The following is a 26,190-nucleotide window of genomic DNA, read 5'->3' on the forward strand; positions in this document are numbered from 1 at the left end:
TGAATAACGTCGTATCGTTTTTTCGCTCGTATTTCATTTGTATTCCCCATAACGCTAGCAAAATTAAAGGTAGCTATGATTCGATTGAACCACATTCGAACGAAAAATCAATACGTCGTTATTCAGAATAAGGGCGATTGTTTCAGTTTATGAATTTGAGTAGTCGCAACTCAAATCATGAGTTATATTCAAACAGCATGTTTTAAAAAGTGGAAGAAAGTTATTCACTTGCCGATAATCATTTCAACCCTGATATATTGTTATCAGTCCCTTCAGAAACGAACGAAGTATGTTTTTGTCTGCGGAAAGTTTAACCTCACTTGGCGAAAGGTAAACAAAAAACAGCTGGTTTTGTGTATCCGCGTTCGTGATGATTGTTTTTTCGCCGGTCCGTTCAACGGTTTTCTAATTTTAGTGCTGTAATTGTTGATGCGTTATTTTGGAAGCAGTTTCTCATAATACAATCTAGTGAAGCTTTTGAATTTAGTGATTTCATTGATATTATTCTGGTCAAACATTCCTAATTTTGTTATAGTAGTGAAAGAACACTCAAGTCGATAATTATCTGTGCTGAAGTGCTTGGTTTCTTGATTCTCTTAGTTAAGTAGCTAACGAACACGCAGGTAAGTTTTACAAGTTTTACGATCATTAGCAATCATCATCAAATCGTACAGATTTACCCACTTTGATTATGTCTTCGCCTTCAATTTGGCCCTGATGTCGCAGGCTAAGCTCATCGTTGGAGTGATACGCCTTTTTAATTTCTTCATCTGGAATGATCGGTGATGGACAGTCGTGACTACCGGGTTGTGTCAGGCTGAACTGTTCCTTTCGCGCAACATCATTGTCAGAACTAAGTTCAGTTAATCGTTTATCAACCTCCCCAATTCCGTGTGTATCCTTTTCTGTTTGCTTTGCGGAACCATACTGCTTACAGTCTTCCTCGATTGCCTTTCGAAGATCATCTTTCAAATGACCTTCCTGCAAGAGATAGTTCTGGACTGCCTGAATAGCATCCATTGAAAACATCTCCGGGTGGGCTTGCATGTACCGATAAACGTACAAATCGGCACTGACTATTTGAAACCGGTGGGAATGGATGATAATCGTTGTTCCGATGAAGAAATCCTTGGCCGTGTAGTATTCTGGTTCATTGGGGTCGCAGTTTGGTTTCCACACCTTGGTAGACGCCAGAAATCGTCCTCCCTGAATGCCTGAGTTACGAATTTTCGATTCCATGATCGAAACGGTTCCATCTGCCAGTGAAAAACTAAGTACAAAACGACGTATTTTGTCCTCCGGGTGAGCTGTATCGAGCACACAGCCATAACGAAGGAATTTGTTCATGTTGATCAAGTAGGTAACCACATCTTTCCGGGGACTTTTGGGCATTAAACTATGATAGGAGGCCAGTGAGTCTTCCGGTGTTCCCAAACCCAGATAGTTAGGCAGTTCGGCCCGGGGGATGTGCGAGTGTGGTTTGTCCAGACAAACCTTGTCCGGTTGAATGATCTTGAGGACCCTCTCGTAGTAGTTTCGCGTGAACCGATCGCAATTCAGAAGGAGAAATTTGCGCCCGTACACGAAAATAGTTTCCCCCACCAGTAGGTCATCGGGGGAGTAATACTGGGACACTTCCACATCCGAGAGTTCCATGTAGATGGCGGGGTACGTCACTGGAAAAAGGATAATCAAAAAGTATATGTTTGGATGTAACATTGCTCACAACTCACCAGGCTTCTCCTTCCAATTTTTCGGTAGTTTTTGCCTTCGTAGTAACATCGGGAAATAATCTCGTCCCTCCTGATTCTCCTTCAGCTCTTTAATAGACACGGTATCATCTTCCAAGTAATAGAACAGTTTATAGGTCATTCGTTCCCCGCCTGGCCGGTCCAGTTCGTCCAAAAGACAATCAAAACTGAAAGGGAAAAAGCAACATTAGTTTTAAAAAATCCTTTCCCTGTTCTTCAATCACTAACTGTAGCACTTTTCCTTGATATTCAAGGTACTTCCTGAGCTTATCTTCCGTCACCGAGTACATCTTGTGGTGCTTGAAGCTCTGTCGGGCGCTGATCGAACGCTCATTCATTGCTGGATCCGGCGGGGCGAATTCCATCTCGTTCAGTTCGATGCCATTGCTGAGCAGAAATTCCTTGGTGAACGGATCACAGTCCGTTATGTGAAACACGTAACCATGGATTTCCAAATCGATTCCGATGTTCAAATCCTTCCAGCTGTACGTATCTCCGAGACAATTTTTCATAATTTTTCCTCGCCGAACCAACCGTCCCTGTGGGAATCCGCAGTTTTCGATGACCGGTTCCAGCACCGTCATCGTGTCGTCCTCCAGGAAATACAGGATGTTCACGTATCGAATGCGGAATGTTTCCTTCGGTGACTCGGGAACGGCTTGTCGGAAAAAGGCATTGAACTTCAGTGTCTTCTGATCGTAGAGTACGAAATGAGGTCGGTAGGGTTTCACCGGAAGTTTCTGAACCCGACCGTACGTCAGAATCGGATCGTACAGCACGGAATCGTTCTCATCGGTACAGTAGTAGATGGAATCTTCGTTCAATTGCTCCCCTCCGAGACCACAAATGGGTTTCTCCGGAATGGGATAGCCATTCCGGTACTTGAAGCACTGTGGCACGTGGTGATTTTGACGTAATCGGTTCGCAAAATCGTATCCCGGAAGCTTGGGAAGACCTTCCATTATGGGAGCTATTTTTTGGAAAAAGTTGATTCGTTTCACGGAACACCGAAGACTAAACCGAAATTGCTAGAAAATAAACAAATTGGAGCGGCGATTCGTTGCTAGGAAAATAACTGGAAGCGATTGGAAACCGGCTGACTTGATGTCAAGGTTTTTGGCATGTTCGATACTGTTGTTGCCCGAGCAAACAACGTTTGTTTGGATGGGTAGACCAATGAGGGGAATCTCATTGAGTGACGGGCACAGATAACAACTTGTTGCACCTTTTCCAAAGCACTTTCAAAAGGGGACTATCCAGGAATGAATTATATGCGAATCAGGATACGTTTTGTGTTTATTGTACATCACCAAGTTTGGGTTTCTTTACGTTTCGTCTTAGCCCCGATAGTGCAGAACTGGTCATATCATACTACTAGTACAGCTTAGTAGTTCAGCATGAATCGTAGGGCTGACGTAAAGCGTGTTAACCGGTTGTGTTAGCACGCCTATATTAAAAGAAATGTTGTGTATTGAATCGAAGGCGACAAGCAAAAACAAAATTATTTCGGAGATGTTATTCCTTAAGATCTTATACATATGACATTAAAAGTAACTGTATTATTACATTGTTTTTCAGAAAAAATGTTTCGCGTTTCCAACATGGCAATACTGTTCAAAAGCAATGGACGCTCAATTGCAAAGCGAAGTCTCACTGATCTTTCGAAACTTCCGAGGTATGTATTGTATTTTTTTTATCAATCTTTGAACTGTTTCCATATTATAGAAAAAAGTTCCAGAACCCAAGATCCGAATTCAATTCCAGTATGCTGATTCTGAACTCTGGAAATGTATTTTGAAACTGAATTTAGGAATTAAATTCTGAAACTGTAATCAGGAATTAAGTTCTCGTTCCGAAGACAGTTAAAAAATTCTGGTGCGGAGCTCAGATCTAATTTTTTTTCTAGAATCCATATCTAGAACTCATATCTTGAATTTTGTACCAAAATTGTTACTGAATCAAAATTTTGAATACGTTTTCCGAACTTAAATTAAGGTTATAAATTCAGTTCCAAAATCTAATCAAGAGACGATTTCCAGAATTTAGAATTAAGATTCAGCTCTAGAATCTTAGTTTTAACTTTCGAAACTGTATTCTGAAATTGGATTCTGAAACCTAAAATTAAGTTCCGAATTCAGGTGAATCTGAATTCAGGTTCTGAAATCAGTTTAAGGTTCAAACCCCTCCCGAAACTTAACAAAATAATTATGTTATGAAAACTCTTCTCCATCAATATGCAGAATTTTGTACCAACTCGATTTGTTATGCTAGGAAGTCACTTTGAATACTTTGTTTTTCCAAAATTCATTCAAAAAAATGGGTTAAAAATTTTTTAACCAATTTTATTTTCAAAGAGCTAAGGTCGAAAATGATAAATCCTACAAAAATGAGTTATACTAGTGATTTTCACAAAATGATTCCAATTGTTCAATAAATATACTGAAAATAATGGTTTTAAAAACACAAAATTGATTTACAAAACAAAACCATTATCAGTTTTGATAAAATTTTGTCCCAAGATAGGCGATTAAATTCCCTACTAACCAATTATACATTGCAAGATGGGCACATTCAAGGAGAAAAAACCTGTTTTAATCCATTTAGTGGTGTAATGATGCCTTTCTCATGTACATATAATATTGTGGTATTCTATTCAAAAATTTTCTCTTCGATTTTTGAAAAAAAACAAGTGATTGTTTATGCATAACATACAGAATAAAACAGTGCTTTGATTGCGTAAGCCATCCTTAAGAGAACGAAATGGGTTCACTATTATATGCACTTCCGGCACCGGAACCCGAGAACCGGTATAATCAAAGTCGGTTCGTACGGCCACCGACTAACATGACACACAAACTCTTCTAGTACGCACCCTATAACTCCGGATTCGGAAGTCGAATGAAATTCAGGAATTCCGTATGGGACCGGGAGACCTTTCATTTGAATCTAAGTTTGTGGAAATCGGTCAAACCATCGCTGAGAAAAGTGAGTGAGATCCATTCTGGTATATATGACCACTATTTCTGGTACTTCCGGAACCGGATACCGGGAACCAGGATAGCCGGAATCGGTTTGTTTAGTTGCCTACTGATAATGACTATCGATTTGTGTAGTTTTGAGACCAGTTTAAAATTTTTTTTACGTTTTTTGTTTCGCCGGTTTAAGTGACGGTGTACAATATTTAACACACTTTACCCTATAATTCCGGAACCGGAAGTCGGATCCGGATGAAATTCAGGAATTCCGTATGACCTTTCATTTGAATCCTAGTTTGTCAAAATCGGTTCAGCCATCTCCGAGAAAACCTAGTGAGATTATTTGACACATACACACATACACATACATACACACACACACACAGACATTGCTCAGCTCGATGAACTGAGTCGAATGGTATATGACACTGACAATTTTCACTAGTCGGTTTTTCAAGTGATTGCATAACCTTTCTATATGAGAAAGGCAAAAAGTTTTCAAACGAAAACAATTTCTTGTCCAAACTAAATTATTCATCCAGTGTCTTTTTACTAAAAACCATTGCCAAATGCCCGATCTTTGCAGAAAGTATTAGTGTTGGATAAGAAAAAGTTTTCGTTATAAAAACTTTTTTCCCTTCGAACGCTCCGGATTTGTCATTTTTCTACTATAATTATTTGCAAAAAGATGGTTAAAAAGTCTAGTCCTTTTTCAAAAGATAGTCTAGATCAATTATGGAAAAACAAAGTGAGCAAAGTGGCTTTTTGTAATGGTCTATATGCTGCCAACTTTGAATACGTCTATTTTGTGCGACATTCGTCTATTCGAACCCTACACTGAAAACAAAAATTGGTTTCCAAAATTTAAAATCGATTTATAATAAAAAAAACACCTCTTTCGAATTCAACGAAAGTTTGTCACAAGTTATTATGTTACCTCCCAACCGTCCATTTAAGGCCATGTAAGGCGAGCAGGTTTAAAAAAAAGTGTTTTTAACTCAATTTTTTTTTGTCTATCATATTACTGATACTTTTTGCAGATATCGGGCAACCAGAATTTTGTGAGATCGCCTCTCAAATTAAGATTCATTGAGTTCTAGGATGAACTTTTAGTTTAGTTAGTTTTCGATAAAAAGACACTGTAATTTTTTTTATCATAATGGAAAATGTTTTGAAATTGATTTTATATTTTTGAAGTCAGTTCGATATGGAAGTTTTTCAGTATTTTCATTGGTAAATTTGACTGGTTTTGTGAAAATCATTAGTATAATACTTTTTTGTAGGCTGTAGGCCATATTTCGTTTCAACTATTTGAAAAAAAAAATGATTAAAAAAGTTTAGTCCTTTTTAAAAGACAGTCTAGATTAATTTTTGAAAAACAAAGTTAGGACAAAGTCTACACGTCCAGAAAGTTTTATTCAATTCGGAAAAAACTCTGCCATTTGCAAATATGATTTAGCGCGAAAGTTGTCATATTTAAGTCAATTATAACAAGGATTATTTTCTATCAAACGACTTTATCAAAAAAAATCAAGTAATTATACACATATTTCCATGTGTGAGGAAATTAATCAATATGTTCCTAAACCTCCTCAAAATTTTTTTCTGGGTACACGCCTGGCTTCAGACAATTCTAAAGAATTTGGCAAAAAATCTTTGTTTTCGATTTTGGAAATTTCAGAATTTTTCGAAGCCTTTAGAAAGTCGATATTATAAAAAAAATATTTATTTTGTAGATGACACTAATGCTCGACATTTTATGCAATTCTAAGACATTTAGTTTAGACAAAATTTGAGTTCTAGAGTTGAATTTTCTCAAAAAAACGTTCGACGTTGCAGTCATTTGGAATTAACAAAAATTTCTTCGATTTTGAAATCTCAACTGCAAGGCATTGGGTACCAACAAAAATTTCTTCGAGATCTTCGAAGTCGATCTAAATTTTTTTTTAAATGACACTAAATCTCGACGTTTTAGAAATTTGTAAGACATTTGGCATCAAAAAATATTTCTATTTCAGAAATCTCAAAGTTTTAGTTTCAGATAGTTGATGTTTTTCAATAAAAAAATTCTAGATGACACTAGATCTCGACATTTCAGATAATTCTAATGCATTTGGCATAAAATTTCTTCGATTTTGGAAAACTCAAAATTGTTACAAGTCCCAAAATCGTTTTTTTTTCAAAACAATTTTTTTTGTATGACACTAAATCATTTCATGACTTTTGGCATAAAAAAAGTCGACTTCAGAAATCCCAAAATTTAAGTCCAGAAATCCTAAAATTTAAGTCCCAGAGGTTGATATTTTTCAAAAAAGAAATATTTCGAGATGACACTAGATTTCGATGTTTCAGACAGCCATTTGAAATCAAAAAAAAAATTTCTTCGATTTTAGAAACCTCAAAATCCCAGTCCCAGAAAGTTGATCTAAAAAGAAAAATTTTTCTTGATGACACTGAATCTCAACGTTTCATGCAATTGTAAGATATTTCACATAAGAAAAATCGATTTCAGAAATGTCAAAATTCAAGTCCAGAAATCCTAAAATTTTAGTTCCAGAATCGAATTTTCTCAAAAAAATATATTTCGAGATGATACTAGATCTCGATGTTGGGAGTCTCGAAATTCCCAATCCCAGAATGTCGACGTTTCTTGGAATTCTAAGATTTTCGGCATAAAAAATTACGATTTCAGAAATTTCATGTGGCTTAACCACCTCCCCCCCTCCCCCCTATGGAGATTTATCAAGATCGGAATTAGAATTCTGGAACTAAAATTTGAAGATTTCTGGACTTGAATTTTGACATTTCTGAAATCGATTTTTCTTATGTGAAATGTCTTACAATTGCATGAAACGTTGAGATTCAGTGTCATCTCCAAAAAAAAAATTTGAAAAAATCAAATTTCTGGGACTGGGATTTTGAGGTTTCCAAAATCGAAGAAATTTTTTTTGGTTCCAAATGGCTTACAATTGTCTGAAACATCAAAATCTAGTGTCATCTCGAAATATTTTTTTTTTTTGAAAAACATCAACTTCTGGGACTTAAATTTTAGGATTTCTGGACTTAAATTTTGAGATTTCTGAAGTCGACATTCATGCCAAAAATCATGAAATGATTTAATGTCATCAAAAAAAAATTGTTTTGAAAAAAAAAACGATTTTGGGACTTGTAACAATTTTGAGATTTCCAAAATCGAAGAAATTTTATGCCAAATGCATTAGAATTGTCTGAAACGTGGAGATCTAGTGTCATCTACAATTTTTTATTGAAAAACATCAACTATCTGAAACTAAAACTATAAGATTTCTGAAATAGAAATATTTTTTGTTGCCAAATGTCTTAAACTTGCATGAAACGTCTTGATTTAGTTTCATTTTGAAAAAAAATATTATATCGACTTCGAAGATCTCGAAGAAATTTTTATTTGTTTGCCGATTTAGCTCAAATGTTGTGAAAAAATATGAAAATAAGTGCACTTACTTTTCTAAGAGACGGCTGAACCGATTCGCACAAACTTAGATTCAAATGAAAGGTACAAGGCTTTACAAAGTTCCTGAATTTTATTTTGATTCGACTTCTGGTTCCGGAGTTACAGAGTGATTAGTGAAAAAAACTGATTTCAAATTACTTTCTCACTTTTCTCAGAGATGGCGTAACCGATTTCCACGTGTTGGCGGGCGTCTTACCGTTGAAAAATCGATTTTGGGATCTCTCATATCGATTGCTAATCCGATGCGATATTTTGAATACGATGGTGATTGAAAACCTCGAAAGGCTTGTCGAGCTCAATTCTCAGACCCGTTTTATGTCCTTGTATTTTGATTACATGGCTCAGAATATTAACCCTTCTTCGTTTGTTCCCAACCGTGTCCATTTCTTGGATACTTCTGATTCCACTGTATTTTTCGACACATCCATGAGAGAAGAGATTCGTGGAATTCCGGATCACGTACGCCCTCAAGTGGCCCCCAATATTTTTTATAACAAATTCAGAACAGTCAACTGTGAAAAGATATTCTACACTGACGGATCATACATCAACGAGTCCACAGGCTTCGGCATCTTCAATCAAAACATCACCGCTTCTTACAAACTCAGTGATCCGGCTTCAGTTTACGTCGCAGAATTAGCTGCTATTCAGTACACCATCGAGATCATTGAAACCATGCCCAAAGACCATTACTTCATTGTCACGGACAGTCTAAGTTCAATAGAAGCTCTCCGGGCAATGAAGCCAGGAAAGTATCCCCCCTATTTTCTGGGGAAAATATGGAAACACTTGAGAGCTTTATCTGGACGGTCTTATTTAATATCATTAGTCTGGGTCCCATCGCATTGTTCTATTCCAGGCAATGAACAGGCAGACTCATTGGCTAAAGTGGGCGCATTAGAAGGTGATATTTATGAAAGACCAATATGTTTCAATGAATTTTTCAGAATCTCTCGTCAGAAAACTCTCGAAAGTTGGCAAACTTCATGGAGCAATGACGAACTGGGACGATGGCTACACTCCATTATCCCTAGGGTATCGACGAAACCTTGGTTCAAGGGGATGAACGTGAGTCGCGATTTCATTCGTGTTATGTCGCGGCTCATGTCAAATCACTACACTTTCAACGCACATCTCCGGCGTATTGGGCTCGCGGAGAGTGGTCTCTGCACCTGTGGCGACGGTTATCAGGACATCGAGCATGTCGTGTGGTCGTGCGTAGAGTATCGCGACGTCAGGTCGGAGCTACTGGAATCCCTTAGGGCCCGAGGTAGAACGTCCAATGTTCCGGTTCGGGATGTGTTGGCGAGTCGGGATAGTTTATATATGCTTCTCATATACCAGTACCTTAAACACATTAATATACAAGTGTAATCCGTAGTTTCCTCTCTCTTGTCGAGACTAAGAATTATCTCCACCTACAGGTTCGAGACTAACATTCGCCCGATTCTCCAAATCCCTCGCGTCCACCATCTCTGTAGAAAATAACAAGATCTTTTTGCTGTCACTAACTTCTTCGTTCCCCCTTTCTCCGTTTCTCCACCATCTCCATGTCAACTAATTAGATCTTTATCGTTTTTGGTCATTCGTTCTCATACCCCCTTTTTCACCCCGTTTTCCACAAAATTACTTCTCTATACTTCTTTCATTCTCTTAGGCAAAATCATCGCCCACCGGAAAACTGCTTCAGTCGATGAACAACATGCGGGCCACCCGCTGGGTCTCTGTGACCTGGGGGTGTTTTCCGCGGACCGATTGAAACGTATAATCGTCATCTGGAGGACACTAATGTCATATTTAATCCACCGACCATTGCCGATCGCCAGCTGCAGACTGAATCTGCCAGAATCGACCATTGCGACCGGAATAATACCCTAGTTTTAAGTTAGTTATAATTTAAAATAAGAAAATGCCCTTGGCATCTAAGAGCTTAAGCAGTGTGCCTTCAAATATGTTACTATTGAATAAAAAAAAACGATTTCCACAAATTTAGACTCAAATGGAAGGTCTCATGGTACCATTCAAAACTTCTAAATTTCATTTGGATCCGACTTTCGGTTCCGGAATTATAGGGTGAAGTGTGCTAAATTGGATACCATTACTTCTTAACTTGCCTCGAAACTATTCCAATCGGTGGCCATTGTCAATAGACAACCAAACAACCCGATTCCGGCTATACTGGCTCTCCGTTTCTGATTCTGGATGCACCGGAAATAAGACGTAAAATAATTTCTAATCTTGCTTCAAAACTATTCCAATTGGTAGTCATTATCAGTAGACGGCCAAACATTATTTTGGCTTTCCTTGCTCTTGGGTTTTTGATGAACGACCGGAGATTGTAGTCATAGACTCAAAAATGAATCCCAGTCACTTTTCTCGAACCAACTTTGATTATACCGGTTCCCAGATTCTGGTTTTCGGAAGCACCTGCAATAGTGGAACTCTTTCCGTTTCCTCAGAGATGGCTTAATCGACCTGAGTGTTTCACCTTTTTGTTGTTCAAGAATGAAAGAAAATTATTTTGAAGAATACCACACATTTATATTTGAGAATATGTGAGATACGAGAAAATCATCATTACACCATTAGGTGGATTAAAACAGGTTTTTGAGATGCTTAAACTTTTGACCCAAAAATATTGGCACCCTAATGTTTAGTGTAAAAGGATATTTGATTTTTCGTTTGACCACAAATATATAAAATCTATGGATCAGTTTCACTGAAAGAAAGTGGTTGAACCTGCTTCAATCTTTTCTACAGTTAAAACGGTCAAATCTCTAGAAATTGATTTTATACACAAATTATGTCTTTACCAAAAAAGGGTCATATAATCTTTTCTAAACACACTTTTACTTTTGAGTGTCTTTTGATCATCTCTGTTGTTAGATATCTCTCAGACTTGCAAATTCTTTTGGCCTAGTCGCTCTTGAAAAGTTTTTTTGTGTGCATATTTTATGTAAATTAGATTGAGTTTTAAACGTTTTAAAATGTACTTTTGAGCAAGTGTGATTTTTATAATTATGATTAGTGTTGTGTTGGTCGGTGCCGACTAACTTTCTAGATTGACTGAATTATGGAATACTATTGGTAACGACTTGGCGATGAGTGTGGAATGCTTTACATCTTACTTTACAAATAGTTGTGTCAGTGTTAAAATTGGTCTCACTACTAGGAAAGTTTTCCCGAACCAGTGTGGAGTACCGCGAGGCAGCAGTCTTGGTCGGCTGCTGTTTTTGATTTTCATGAATAACGTCTCCTTATTGTTACCCCCGGGTAGCATTCAACATAGACTTCAGCTAATGCACTGATGAGTCAAAGACGGATCATTTTTGAAGTATCAAAACCTACAAATTTCTTTACGTTTGCTAAGCGGTTTCTGTTGAACCACGAGGTGGCATTAGCAGTTCAACATAGACTGCTAATGCACTGATGAGTCAAAAACGAAACGTAAAACCAATGAAAAAACCGGTTAATCTTTTTACTGGTGTGAACACTTTTGGATTTAGATTACGTTGAGGGCAAGTTATGTCCTCTGAAACGTGATTCCATTTTGTGCTGAATTGCCAGAGTAACACCGATTTTCAGCACCAATTTTTAGAAAGACCTTTAGCATAAAAAACTATAATATAAACCATTAATTTAAAGTTATATCAGTTATTTAAGAATTTATAAAGCTTTTCAATTTTGTGACCCAGTTTTTAACAGTTTCTTTGTTTGTTTCGTTTCTCAGCTCCCTGATCAACATCAAACCGGACGTAGCCGAAGCCCTCCGGATGGCTCCACAGTCCGTGGTAGCACTCGAGTCAACCATCATCACCCATGGTATGCCCTATCCGCACAATCTCGAGACGGCCCTCGAGGTAGAGGAGATTGTTCGTCAAAAGGTTTGTGTTTCTTTCTGTTTTTTTTTCTTCTTCCCTTTTTTTCTATTGGACAATCATAGCCACGCAGAACAAGCAGTCGACTTGAGCCAAAAATAACCATTTCAACGACGACGACGACGGCGCCGTGTGCAGGTGAACCGTCCGGGTTTCCATTATGACCAACAGTAGTACACCGTTTAACAGCTGCAACCGGGGGCAATTGCATCAAGTATTCAGCAAAGTTTTTGGATCACCGCCGAATATAACCACCAGGTCGTCGTCGTCATCGTCGTCGCTGGCGCCCGGTAATAGAAAAGTTGTTCGTTCATTCGTTTGGATGCGGACTAGTTTTTTTTTGTGGTGCATCTGCAACGGTAACTTCGAGCTCCCGACCGACCACCCTGAAGCAATGTTTTGAATATCCGAGTCAAATAAAATGAAACGACAGGGATTTTGTTTCCGCTTTGACTGTCCCCTTAAAAATATGTAGGCTCCGGCCTTGCATCGTGCAACGGGAGAAAACTGCAGCAACCGCACATTCAATTAAAAGCAAAGTTTTCACTGGTATTACCCAATCCCTGCATTCAGCAACGTTTCGGATGCTAGCAGTAGGCTTTACCGTTGAATGATGTGTTCGAGTTTGAGGTTTGAGGCAGGGAAAAGTTTTTCGTTCCTTCTGGTGCAGTGTATGAAAACACGATAAATTAGTGATATGTTTTAACTTAATCTGTTTCTGATTTAACACATACCCTTGTTTTCTATTGTAAAGCGTATTTTGAAACTGTTACTTTGAAAGTGTGTAGCATTTAAATAAGACACTTATAGGTCAGTCACTTCAGATTAGACAACCGGTTTTATTTCACGTACTGAATTGGGAAAAATATGAAGCAATTCGAATTTACTAAACTTATATTTTCATATGTCAAGCATAATCGAACCTTCGAATGTAAACTACACTGCGTTAGTTTAGTGTGGCATTTAGCCGAGAATAAGCATTGTTATTACGGACACCTAGTACTGAACGCTCACTAATGGAATTTGTCAAATCGTTCAGTATATTTTCAAAATTTGCTTCACAATTCATCTAGTAATATAATAATGGCTTTTTCTTTTCATTCAAATGATAAAAATCTAATTTTCTAAAAATCGGTCTCTCGATCCGTGCAAAACAAAATTCTGATTTTGTTCCTTTTTCTGCTGTTAATTTCTGGAATTGTTCAAAATTGATTTTCAGGTTTTTTCTACCGAACAAAATAAACCCTAACGTTTTGTTTCACAATGTATACTTTCTCCATATAGTCCCAATAGTTACTTAAAACATTGCCGAAGACTCAACATTTATCTAAAAACCTTTTTTAACCCACCTAGTGGTGTAATGATGCTTTCTTATATCAATCCTACTATCATATATAATACTGTGGTATTCTTCGAAATCATTTTCTTCGATTCTTGAAAAAATAACCGAAATCGGTTTGTTTGACCGTCTACTGATAAAAACTATCAATTGGAGAAGATTTGAGGTCGATTTTTTTACGGTTTTTCCCTGTTCAGTGATGGTATAAAATTTTTAACACACTTTACCCTATATTTCCGGATCCGGAAGTCGGATTCGGATGAAATTCAGGAATTACGTATGGGACTACAGGACCTTTCATTTGAACCTAAGTTTGTGAAAATCGGTCGCGCCATCTATGAGAAAAGCTAGAAAACATATTTTTATACTCATATTACCCCATAACTCCAGAACCGGAAGTCAGATCAAAATGAAATTCAGGAATTTAGTATGGGACCTAAAAAACTTTCATTTGAATCTTAGTTTGTGAAAATCGGTTCAGCCATCTCCGAGAAAAGTTGGTGCACTTATTTTCACAATTTTTTGCACATTTTACCCCATAATTCCGGAACCTGAAGTCGGATCCAAATAATATGCAGGAATTTTGTATGGGACCACAAGACCTTTCATTTGTATCTTAGTTTGTGACAATCGGCTCAGCCATCTCCGAGAAAAGTTAGTGCAAAAATTCGTTACATACAAACATACATTTTGCGTACTCGACGAACTGAGTCGAATGGTATACGACACTCGGCCCTCCGGGCCTCGGTTCAAAAGTCGGTTCTCACAGTGATTGCATAACCTTTCTATATGAGAAAGGCAAAAGGTTTATGAGATATAGTTTTTTGATAATTTGGAAAGATTTTTTTACTTAGACTCTTCTGAAAAGTAACGCTAGAGTTAAAACAACATATTGATACATGTGGAATTGCTCAAAAGCCGCTTACGTCACCTAACAATTCCGGTTACAATGCCGGAACCGAAAGTATCAGCAACAATTCATTTGTCCTTAAAGTGTCATATAAATTGTGTGAACTTTGCATCTGCTTAGCGGTTCATTTGGAACTGCTTTAAACACTAAAACGCGAAGAAATCGAAAAATGTTTTTCGATCTCGGTATTTTTTTTTTCGATTTCGGAAATCTTAAAACCCCAGAGTCTATTGTTTTAAAACAATTTTTTTTCGAGATGACACTAGTTCTCGACGTTTCATGCAATTGTAAGACATTCGACAAATAAAAACCGGTAATGGCAAGACACCAAACGCAGCCAAAATAGAACGGAACAATTGCTCTGTTCATGAAAAGGGATTTTATGAACTCCTGATCATAAATTTCGGTACAGTTTATCGTTTCAATGATGAGTCGAATTGATCCGGAAACGCGAAAGAAAATTCTGCACACTTGGTGCTCAGCAAGTGGTGTCACGTACAACGAAATTGCAAAACGGGTGAAAGTGCACCACATCAGTGTCAAAAATACTATCGAGAAGTTCGGTAAGACCCTTTCCATGAAGGATTTGTCCCGATCCGGTAGGAAAACGGGTCCCAGCAAGCCCGGCCGGGACTTAAAAGTGGTTGAATACATCAGGAAAAACCCATCGGCATCGACGCGGGATTTGGCCAAGCGGTTCAACACCAGCATCGGGATGATTCAACGGATCAAAGTTCGGAACTCCCTGAAAACGTACAAGAAACAGATACAGCAAGTTCAGGCCAAAACAAGAGCGCGAAATCTGTATAACCGGATTCTACAGAATAAAGACGGATGCATCATGATCGACGACGAAACCTACGCCAAGGAAGACTCTCGAGCGCTGCCCGGACCGCAATATTATACGAAATCGGTGTACCAGGACCTGGACGACGCTGACACCACGGTGGCGATGGAAAAGTTTGGGCAGAAGGTGTTGGTCTGACAAGCAATTTGTATCTGTGGTTTGCGGTCGTCGATTTTCTTCACGAAGGGCACAATTAACGCCAAGCTGTACGAGGAAGAATGTTTGAAGAAGAGAATGCTGCCACTGTACAGAAAGCATAAGGCTCCTCCTATCTTCTGGCCGGATTAGGCTTCAGCCCACTACGCCAACTCCGTTCTACAGTGGTTGTCAAAAAATGATGTACAATTCGTGGAAAAGGACATCAACCCACCGAACTGCTCGGATCTTCGGCCAATTGAAAGGTATTGGGCAATTGTCAAGCGGCACTTTCGGAAGGAAGGTTCAGTGTCCCAAAACATGCAGGAGTTGAAAAAAACTGGACAGCTGCCACCAGGAAAGTCACAAAAGTAACTGTGCAGAATTATTGAAGAATGTCAAGTCCAAAGTGCGAGCGTTTCACAGAAACTAGGATTTTCTTCAATACAATCCGTGAAATGCATAAAAATGTAATTTTTCTACAATAGGTATATCGAAAACTGATGTCAAAATATGTTTTTTTTGCTTTTTTATTCAATAATCAATGTTGCTAAAAAAATCAAAATCGAAAGCAAAAAAGTATTCCGATGATATCAAACAGAAAACTATTTCTGCTATTAGTGAATACAAACTAAAATCTGAATAAGATATAGAATTTCTCGTGTTGATAACATAATTTGTTCTCAATTTTAAGTTCAGTTTTTGCAATGACTGAGCGGAAATATATATTGGAGAAGCCAAGTGAAAGAAAAACCAACAGAAAAGATGAATTTTTGGAAAAAGATACGCTTTCCAAAAATTCGTCTTTTCTGTTTTTTTTTTATTTTTTTATTTTTTAAATAACTATTTATTGGAATATGAGTTAAAATTAAATTATTAAGATTTAAATTGGGTGTTCAGCCACAAGTGGTGACTTTTCAGCCCTGTTATATATATATATATGATTTGGTTATTACCATGAAGACATCATTTGCTTCCGCAATTCTGAGATATTTGTGTAGGGAAAATTCTAAACCTACTTGTATTGTGTAATGGGGAAAAGGAACTTATATACTAACTTACTAACTAATACAGAGAGCGAATCGATTCAATTGAAGATTGCATCGATTTTTGTCGGAATTTGCTTATAATATTATGTGACATTACATCTAATGGTTCTATATTTGTGAGTCTGTGTAACTCATTTGTACTAAACCAGGGAGGACGCTTCAAAATCATTTTCAGAATTTTATTCTGAATCCTTTGAATCGTTTTCTTCCTGGTGGAACAACAGCTTGACCAAATTGGTACCGCATAAAGCATGGCTGGTCTGAAAATTTGTTTATAAATTAACAATTTGTTTTTTAGACAGAGCTTAGAATTTCTGTTTATAAGAGGATATAAACATTTAATATATTTATTACACTTTGCCTGGATTCCTTCAATGTGATCCTTGAAAGTGAGTTTTTTGTCATACGTTAAACCTAAGTATTTAGCTTGATCAGACCATGTCAATTCCAAGCCATTCAATTTGAGAATGTGATTATTGTTTGGTTTAGGAAAAGAAGCTCTTGGCTTATAAGGAAAAATAATTAATTGCGTTTTTGCTGCATTTGGTTTAATTTTCCATTTTGACAGATAATCACTGAAAATATTTAAACTTTTTTGTAGGCGACTGCAGATCACTCTTAGATTTCTACCTGTGGCTAACAGACTTGTGTAGTCACAGAATAGCGATTTCTGACAACCAACGGGTAGATTTGGAAGATCAGAAGTGAAAATATTATACAAGATTGGAGCTACACTCGAACCCTGCGGAACACCGGCTCGTACGGGTAGCAATTCAGATTTACAATTCTGATAGCTAACCTGAAGAGTACGATCAGTGAAATAATTTTGAATCATTTTGATCAAATAAATAGGAAACTGGAAATCAGACATTTTTGCTATTAAACCTTTGTGCCAAACACTGTCGAATGCTTTTTCTATGTCTAGAAGAGCAACTCCAGTGGATAACCCAGAAGATTTATTTGATTTTATCATGTTCGTTACTCTGACAAGTTGACGAGTAGTTGAATGTTCATGACGAAATCCAAACTGCTCTGGTAAAAAAATTGAATTCTCATTTATATGAGTCATCATTCTCAACAAGATAATTTTTTCAAAAAGTTTACTTATAGAAGAAAGTAAGCTAATTGGGCGATAACTTGATGTTTCTGCTGGGTTTTTATCAGGTTTTAAGATAGGAATTACTTTAGCGTTTTTCCATCTTTTTGGGAAGTAAGCTAATGAAAAAGGCAAAAGGCAACATCGGGAAGATTTTTAATAAGAATATTAAAAATTCCATCATTACCAGGAGCCTTCATGTTTTTGAGTTTCCTAATAATTGATTTAATTTCATCAAAATTCGTCTCAATAATGTCATCGTGTGATAACACTTGGGTTGAAATATGATCATATTTCAGTGAGACTTCATTTTCAATAGGACTCACAACGTTTAAATTAAAATTGTGGACACTCTCGAACTGCTGAGCTAGTTTTTGAGCTTTTTCGCCATTTGTAAGAAGTATTTGATTTCCTTCCTTGAGAGCAGGAATTGGTTTCTGAGGTTTCTTAAGAACCTTAGAAAGTTTCCAGAAAGGTTTAGAATATGGTTTAATTTGTTCAACTTCTTTAGCGAAATTTTCATTTCGCAAAAGAGTAAATCTATGTTTAATTTCTTTTTGTAAATCCTTAACTATGTTTTTCATAGCAGGATCACGAGAACGTTGATATTGTCGTCGACGAACATTCTTCAACCGAATGAGCAGTTGAAGATTGTCATCGATGATAGGAGAATTTAATTTAGTTTGAGCTTTGGGAAAGATTTCTAGCTTCGATAATATAATGATTCAAATTATCAATTGCTGTGTCGATGTCCGCAGAATTTTCTAAAATAGTTTCATGATCCACATGATTTTCAATGTGAGATCTGTAATCCAACCAATTAGCTCTATGATAGTTGAAAATAGAACTAATTGGATTAATTATAGCTTCGTTGGAAAGTCTGAATGTTACAGGAAGATGATCTGAGTCAAAGTCAGCATGAGTAATCGGTTCACTACAAATGTGACTTTGATCTGTTAGAACCAGATCAATCGTAGACGGGTTTTTCACGGAAGAGAAATAAGTCGGATTACTGGGATGAAGAACTGTGAAGTAACCAGCTCAGATTATGAAGTATTTTACCATTACTGTTATTTTGCCTACAATTCCACTGGACATGCTTAGCATTTAAGTCCCCTATTACGAAAAATTTCGATCGATATCTTGTAAGTTTTTGCAAATCGCCTTTAAAGAAATTTAATTGTTCGCCGGTGCATTGGAATGGCAAATATGCTCCAGCGATGAAATAAATTCCATGAATGGTTTCAACTTCGATTCCCAAGCTTTCAATAACTTTAGTATTGAAAGAAGGTAAAATTGGATGTTTAATTTGCCGTTGGACAAAAATGGCAACTCCACCACCCATTCCAGTGAACCTGTCAAATCGATGAACCACATAATGTGGATTACTTTTCAATTTTACATTTGGTTTAAGAAAAGTTTCTGTCACAATGGCAATATGAATTTTGTGAACTTTGAGAAAATTATAAAATTCATCTTCACTCGATTTCAAAGATCGAGCATTCCAATTTAAAATATTCAAATAATTATTTAACATCACTGTTAAATTTTAAATTCATTATAATATTATTTGCAAATTTCCATCCGATTTGAAATGCTTCAAAAAGTGATGAAGTCGAATTCAGATCATTTTATTTTCAGTTATATCGACTAAATCGACTTCATTTAAAGAAGCGAATGGCATTGAAGGAATATTTGTAGGTAGACTGCCATTAGAAGAAGATGATTTGGCCGGTCTACCTATTAATAAATTGTTTTCGTTAGAAGAAGAACTGCAAGGCGGTCCTGTGTTTTGATTATTTACATTAGAAGAAATAGGTGATAGATTTCTACCTAATATACCAGCATAACTGACATTAGAAGAAGATGATGACGAGGTCGATCTACCTGTCAATAAATTGTTTTCGTTAGAAGACGAATTGGCAGGCGTACCTGTTTTTTGTTTCGAAGAAATCAGTGCCTTAAAAGAATTAGGCGTGGCATTTGTAACGGTTTTTTGATTTTCAGGTATGTTCTGTAAATTTAAGGTCGTTGATTTGACTTGTTGTCGAAGCGAACGAGCGTTTAAAATTTTTTCCCTGACAGGACATTTCAAATAATTGGATTTATGATTTCCATTGCAATTTGAACATGAAAATTTATCAGTGGTTTCATTCATTGGACAAACGTCTTTCGAATGCGATTTACCACAATTCAAACACCGTATATCCATATGACAATTTTTGGTTCCATGACCGAAGCCTTGGCAACGACGACATTGCGTTATGTTTGCAATACGATTATGCCGTTTATAATGTTCCCAATGAATTTTAATGTGGGAAATGAAACGTACTTTTTCTAAAGTTTTCAAATTGTTTACATCACTTCGATTGAAGTGTATTAGGTAAAGTTCATGGGAAATTCCAGAGCGTGGTTTAGAAGTACCATTCGCTCTTTTTTTCATAAGTATTACTTGGGAAGGGGCAAAACCAAGCAATTCTTTTAGTTCATTTTTAATTTCATCAATACTTTGATCATTTGATAATCCTTTCAAGACAGCCTTGAAAGGTCTGTCTGATTTTATATCATATGAATAAAATTTATTAAGTTTCTCGGACAAATATCGAATAAGACGTTCGTAATCTTCCAATCCATCCACCAAGACTCGACATTCTCCTCTTCGTCCGATTTGAAATGAGACTTTTACTTCCGGGAGAAAAGTAGAAAGCTCAGTACGGAATGCTTTGAAGTCGGAAATCATCACCGTCACTGGTGGCATAGATTGATGTTTCTTCCCAGAACGACAAGCGTCCATTTTGGGAATTTTTGAAGAATTTTCTTCTATGTCGCTACAATCGGATTCAGGAAGAATCTCGTAAATATTGTTAGACGGCATAGAATCAACAGAAGGGAAATCCGTCCGTTGTCTTTTATTTTTACATTCAGATTCTATCAGATCGTGAATGTTATTAGAAAAATGTTGAATAACGGATTGTGATTTATTCCGTATTGAATTATTTTTAGCCTTAGGCTTGTTGCCTTTCCGGTTGGACGCAGGCATTTTTGAAATTAATGAAATTTTAAATTAAAATAACTAGGCTAAATTAGTCTTCGATTAGACTCCTAGCTAGCCTTAAAAAAGGCTGATTAATTTCTTAGTCACTCTAATATCACTTAGTCACTCTAATATCACTCTTTGTATCACTTAGTCACTTAGTTAGTGATTCAGGTAGCCTTGAAAAAGACTGAAGCCTTGAATCAATGAAACTCTAGGTAGCCAGAAAAAAATTCCAGGAGCCAAGAGCTATACGCGTGCGGTGCGAACGACTGTTCAACACCGACTGTCGTCTTTTCTGTTAGAAAACACTTGGCTTCTCCAATATATATTTCCGCTCAGTCATTGCAAAAACTGAACTTAGTCATGGCGGCTTTACGTCAAACTAAAATTAATAAATCGTTAATTTTAAGTTGTTATCATACTTGCAACAACAAAAAAGCGTAGACGGATTGGGTTTCGAACCTAAGTGATTCGGCATCTGAACTCTCTATGAATGCTATGGACTGTGACTGTAAGCTATAAGTAGCTGGAAAATTTTTGATTATATGACAAGCAGTGTTAATTCACAAAGCTGTATGTAGGTAGTTTCAACCGATGCACACTCGTTTCGTCGCATCCACCATGAATAGCAGTGCGGCTATTTGATAAGTATGAAAATCTATTCATTCTCGGGTAATTTTTCAAAAGGGCGTATAAGCAAGTGACAGTTTCTCTTTAATCACTTTCTCTTTCGATTATTGTGATGTGATTAAAAAGATTTTCTTTGATATCACTATTCTGTTTGAAAGTCGAAAGTTTCGGGTATCATTTCATGCAAAGAGTTGGGTGATAAACGTGGAAACCGCTTGGTAATTAATAGAAGAGAAAGTAAACAAAGAGAAACTGTCACTTGCTTATACGCCCTTTTGAAAAATTAACCGAGCATTATCTTTCTCGTATCCTGTAAAAGCTGTAGCATGGGAACATCATAACATCAAGTTGAGTTATCTATTTGATGTCACTCTACTCGAATATGTAATCACTTTGAAATACGAATTTTGAGGTTCAGCTGATCGAGCGCTTTCGAGTTAAGTCTTCTACAGCAAAGGCTTACTGGACTAAATAAGGAATCTTGTAATGAGGAATCCCAGATCATATGTTATTTCGAACAAGTGTCTTGCTTCTGTCCACAATGTTGTACTGGCAAATTTTTAGTTCTTGTGTGGACTTAAAATTATATAAAGAATTAATTAGCAATTAGCATTGAGTAATTCATTTGCTTGCTACAGATAAATTAGGTTAAGCATTGATATTTCGTGAAAATCTGATTATTTGGAAGAATACGGGTTTTAAACACGTTTTCTAAGTATTTCAAACATTAATGCGATATCGCTGGAGCTAGTGTGCTAAGATTGATCTAGCTCAAAACCTGAAATCTAATTCACCAAGTAGTGTTAGAGTGCTCAAAAGGTTCTGATAGAAAACAGATTTCGATACATCCCTGAATCATGTTGATTTAGAACGTCTGTGATTTTGGAAAGGATGTCCGGCGGCTCGAAAGTGGTAGTGATTCTTTCATTTGGTGGCGCTAAAATGCAATCAAATATTTAAACTTCCAGTGACTGTGTACTGAAGTGCTAAGACCTACTAGATGATTGATAAAATATTTCTCATACTATCTATTAGATTTTGCACGATGACCACTCGAATGAACCACCAATGAACTGCCGATGAATCAAGTTCACTTTTTGACAGCTATCAGTGGTTTGTTTACATATCTATTAACACGTATTCAAATTATAATGAACGCAATGAACACATAAACAAACCACTGCTAGTTGTCAAAATTGATTTATTTTGTTCATTTTTGTAAGCTTTAGGTTTTACACGCACATGACATAACCTCACAAAATGAACAGAATGAACTTTTTTTTGATAGCCGCTGGTAGTTCGTTTACAATTTAAAAGTTCATGAGAGGTTCATCGGTAGAATTTAAAAATTAGGTTTATCCGTCACTGCTAACCTCAATCGTATGAACACATTTTGACTGTTCAGCAGTGCAGTTTGTAAACAGAGAATTTTTTCCTTGTCTGTTGACAAATTGGATGAGACGGTCCATATCGCCCAAATAAAGTTTCAAAAGTTTTGTTCATGATTGAACACGGTTTGTTTTTGAGATTTATTAAACAAAAACGACTAACGATTTATTAATTTTTAGTTTGACGTAAAGCCGCCATGACTAAGTTCAGTTTTTGCAATGACTGAGCGGAAATATATATTGGAGAAGCCAAGTGAAAGAAAAACTAACAGAAAAGATGAATTTTTGGAAAAAGATACACTCAGAGACAGGACTCGAACCTGCGTTCTTATGCATTCCGTGCATACGCGCTACCATTTCGCCACTCTGATCTTGTTTTAGCCACTCCAAAACTCGAAACAGACATAGTAGCAACGTACATCGAACATTGTCTACATCCTGGCCGTCACCCGACCGATACCTTACAACCAGACATCTTCTCTGTCCATCAAACACTAGTCCTCTCGCTTTATACCTATTTCTCCGATCAAGCATTGAGTAGGAGAGTGTATTTATAATCGCTTGTCACCTTCTTAATGGTGCCAGTCGCTGACTGGACATCGTACCGCTGAACTGTCAAGGATGAATGATTGTTCATTTGTGACGTCACGATAATCTAAATCTAATTGCAAGTCGTCTCAAACTAAACAGATTTATACAAATATCGGTCATTGATTCTGGAAACGTATACAGGATTATCTTTTTAGTTCTTTTTACTGTGGAACACGTTTTCAACAGGCACTTGTTCGTTATTTTTCAATTTTCAATTTGCAGTCGCAAAACAAAACAAACCACCGGCAGCTGACAAAGATGAGCTTGATTCATCCGCAGTTCATTTGTGTCGTCATCTTGTAAAACCTAATTCAATTATTAATTGAAACAAAATAACCAGCGTCTGGTCGCTACGCACGTGGAACTATGACAATGTTTGTTTATCTAAAATCAATCTCAAGTTACAACATAAAAGAAATTTCAGAATTTTGCATTATAACAAGTGGTTCTTTAAAAATAAATATACTATGAGATAATAAAGTGATTGGTAGTAACAAAATATGTTCATGTTCTCTTCCTTCCAAACTTGTATTGTTGCCAAGGTATTTTACCGTCGTTTTCCAATGTTTATCGACGCTTTTTAAAGGAGGGTCAATAAAACTACACTATTACTAAAACCGTTTTCGTTTATTGATCAGAGCAGCCCGAGAGCTAACCCAGAGTCGCCAGAACAACTTTTGATGAGTTTGTTTTAGCAACCTGGGGTCATGTAAGGTGATAAGTGACTATCACCTCCTGGTGATAAAGAGGTGATCACCAAAATGTTTTACTATCACCATCACCGGTGATTGAGCCAACTTCACTTCATTTATCACCTGTCAAGAAACGTCAATTTTTCAGGAGTAAAATATGAATGTGGCGTATACCGTTGATATTAGGAGGAGTAACATATGAAAGTGGCGTATACCCATATACTATTTTAAAATCTAAATTTTTATTCCTATAGTTTTCAATCCTTTTCATTAATTCGAGTCAGTTTATCAACGATGATTTGTATGGATCGAAGAGTAACTTTGAAAAAAATTGCATCGTGAGTATGGCGAACTGCGCATAAACAAATAAAAAAATTCACTTGTTGGTTTAATTTAGTGCCGATTTTTATTTTTCAATGGAAATCAATGTCACAGTCAGTTCTTTGGGATAAATTTGCTAGCTTTGAAATGACACGAATTTTTAGATCTTCTTGATGATTCACAACGGATGGCGTTCCTCTCGAATGGGAAAGATCCGGTAAATAATTTTGTGTATAGTTTTCGTTCACTTTACGATTATGGCATTTCACAGAGCTTTCAAATGCTAGTTCCATTTTGGAAATTTTACCCACCGGTACTACGAATATCCACTATGATTAGCAGCAACTAATTGTCCAAAAATATTGCCTTATTTAGTTCAACTCACAAGAAGAAAATTAAGAACGCAGTTTAATCTTTTTTACTCGTTCAGATGAACGAGACTGATATGTCGCTCACTAAGTCACGGCCATCTAATTCTACTGAAAATGTTAGCATAGATTTTTTATGTTGTTACGTTTGTGCAACAGGAGATATCTACATTCATAAACTTACCACTTTTCCACTTTTACTTATGTGTCCTAGCACAAAATTTGGCTAACTCCATAAATGACCAAACCTGCATCGGCCAGAAATAGTCGAAAACACGTTTTCGTTCGGCACGTCAGAAAAGGCATTGCACTTCGTTGCAAAACAAAAAGTGTTCTGTAAGTAGCAGAAACTTTACGTCTGCTTAGCGGTTCAAATTGAACTGCCGAGTTTAGCACTAAGCAGTTCAATTTGAACTGCTCTGCACTGATGAGTCAAAGACGAAACGTAAAAAGAATATTAATCTTTATTATTTCCGCTTTATTATTTTAATTACTTATTAAAATTATTAATTGGTTATATTGGTTGATCTGGGCAGCCGGCTACCGAGAAAAATATTAATTTATTGTTTGAAATATTAATATCAATGTGTACATGTTTAATATATCGATATATGTTATCTCTGTTATTAACTTTGTAATATCAACGGATTTGCGCAATAGTTATAGATTATTTATTTATTTATCATTCAATTTATAATCCTGACAGACAATCAATAACATGGAAGAAGAAAACATTCCGAATAAAACTTTTTTTCGAAGTTAGACGGAAATTGATAGGTTGAATGAAGAGATAATTTAGTAAAATAGAGTAATCAGAAGTGAAACATTGAAAATATCTGATAACTAAAAAGAAAAAGAAACTCCTGCAATTGTCGCCTTTTACGACATGGAAGCAGGAACCCAGTGGATCTATTCTTGGTTCATTTTTTTCCACCGGATTCCACACGGCATCTAGGCTGGTACTGTCCGGAGAGAGCTAATAGGTACTATCAATCTCCTAGTGCACCCCAGCCCCTACCGGTGAACAATTAAATTTCTTTAGAGGCGATTTACAAAAACTCACAAGATATCGACCGAAATTTTTCGTAATAGAGAACATAAATCTAGAGCATGTCCAGTGGAATTGTAGACAAAATAACAGTAATGGTAAAATACTTTACAATCAATTCTCTGCTGGTTACTTTATAGTTTTGTATTCCAATAATCCGACTTGTTTCTCTTCCGTGAAAAACCCCTTCAACAATTGATCTGGTTCTAACGGATCAAAGTCACATTTGTAGTTAACCGATTACACATGCTGACTTTGGCTGAAATCATCCTTCTGTAACATTCAGACTTTTCAACAAAGCTACAATTAATCCAATTAGTTCTATATTTAACTATTACAGAGCTAATTGGTTTGAATACAGATCTCACATTGAAAATCATGTGCATCATGACATTGACCCTTATTACTGGTATCACTTCACTGTGGAAAGCAAGTGAAGTGAATGTAGGTCCTAATTACGAAAGTCGCTTCAGAGATACAAGTAATTACTTGGATGAACTTGATGCCATTATGAACATCACACCACCAACATTTTGTTGAAAAAAATAGTTTTTTCCACCACAGTGATCACTTCACTATGCGTGATACTGGTAATAGGTAAAATCAAGTGAAGTGAATGTGAAAGTGGAAGTGAGAACGGTAATA

At 36.5% G+C, this 26,190-nt stretch overlaps 2 protein-coding genes across 2 annotated transcripts in view; one reads left to right on the forward strand and one right to left on the reverse strand.

Moving 5' to 3' along the window:
• Positions 1 to 338: 338 nt before the first annotated feature.
• LOC131428584 (pseudouridine-5'-phosphate glycosidase) overlaps positions 339 to 26,190 on the forward strand; it is a 50,599-nt gene continuing 24,747 nt past the window's right edge. Inside the window, exons 1-3 of the mRNA XM_058592630.1 lie at positions 339 to 623; positions 3,330 to 3,426; positions 11,947 to 12,100. Coding sequence (XP_058448613.1) covers positions 3,335 to 3,426; positions 11,947 to 12,100 — 246 coding nt within the window. The 5' untranslated portion in view covers positions 339 to 623; positions 3,330 to 3,334. The remainder of the gene's footprint in view (positions 624 to 3,329; positions 3,427 to 11,946; positions 12,101 to 26,190) is intronic.
• On the reverse strand, positions 476 to 2,853 carry LOC131430022 (EF-hand domain-containing protein 1-like). Its single transcript, XM_058594632.1, has 3 exons — positions 1,980 to 2,853; positions 1,734 to 1,918; positions 476 to 1,676 (listed from the first exon to the last, which is right to left on the reverse strand). Exons 1-3 carry the CDS (start codon positions 2,711 to 2,713, stop codon positions 649 to 651), a joined length of 1,947 nt encoding a protein of 648 aa, XP_058450615.1. The 5' UTR covers positions 2,714 to 2,853; the 3' UTR covers positions 476 to 648.

The sequence above is a fragment of the Malaya genurostris genome, chromosome 2, assembly GCF_030247185.1.
Source record: "Malaya genurostris strain Urasoe2022 chromosome 2, Malgen_1.1, whole genome shotgun sequence".
Taxonomy (NCBI): Eukaryota; Metazoa; Arthropoda; class Insecta; order Diptera; family Culicidae; genus Malaya; species Malaya genurostris.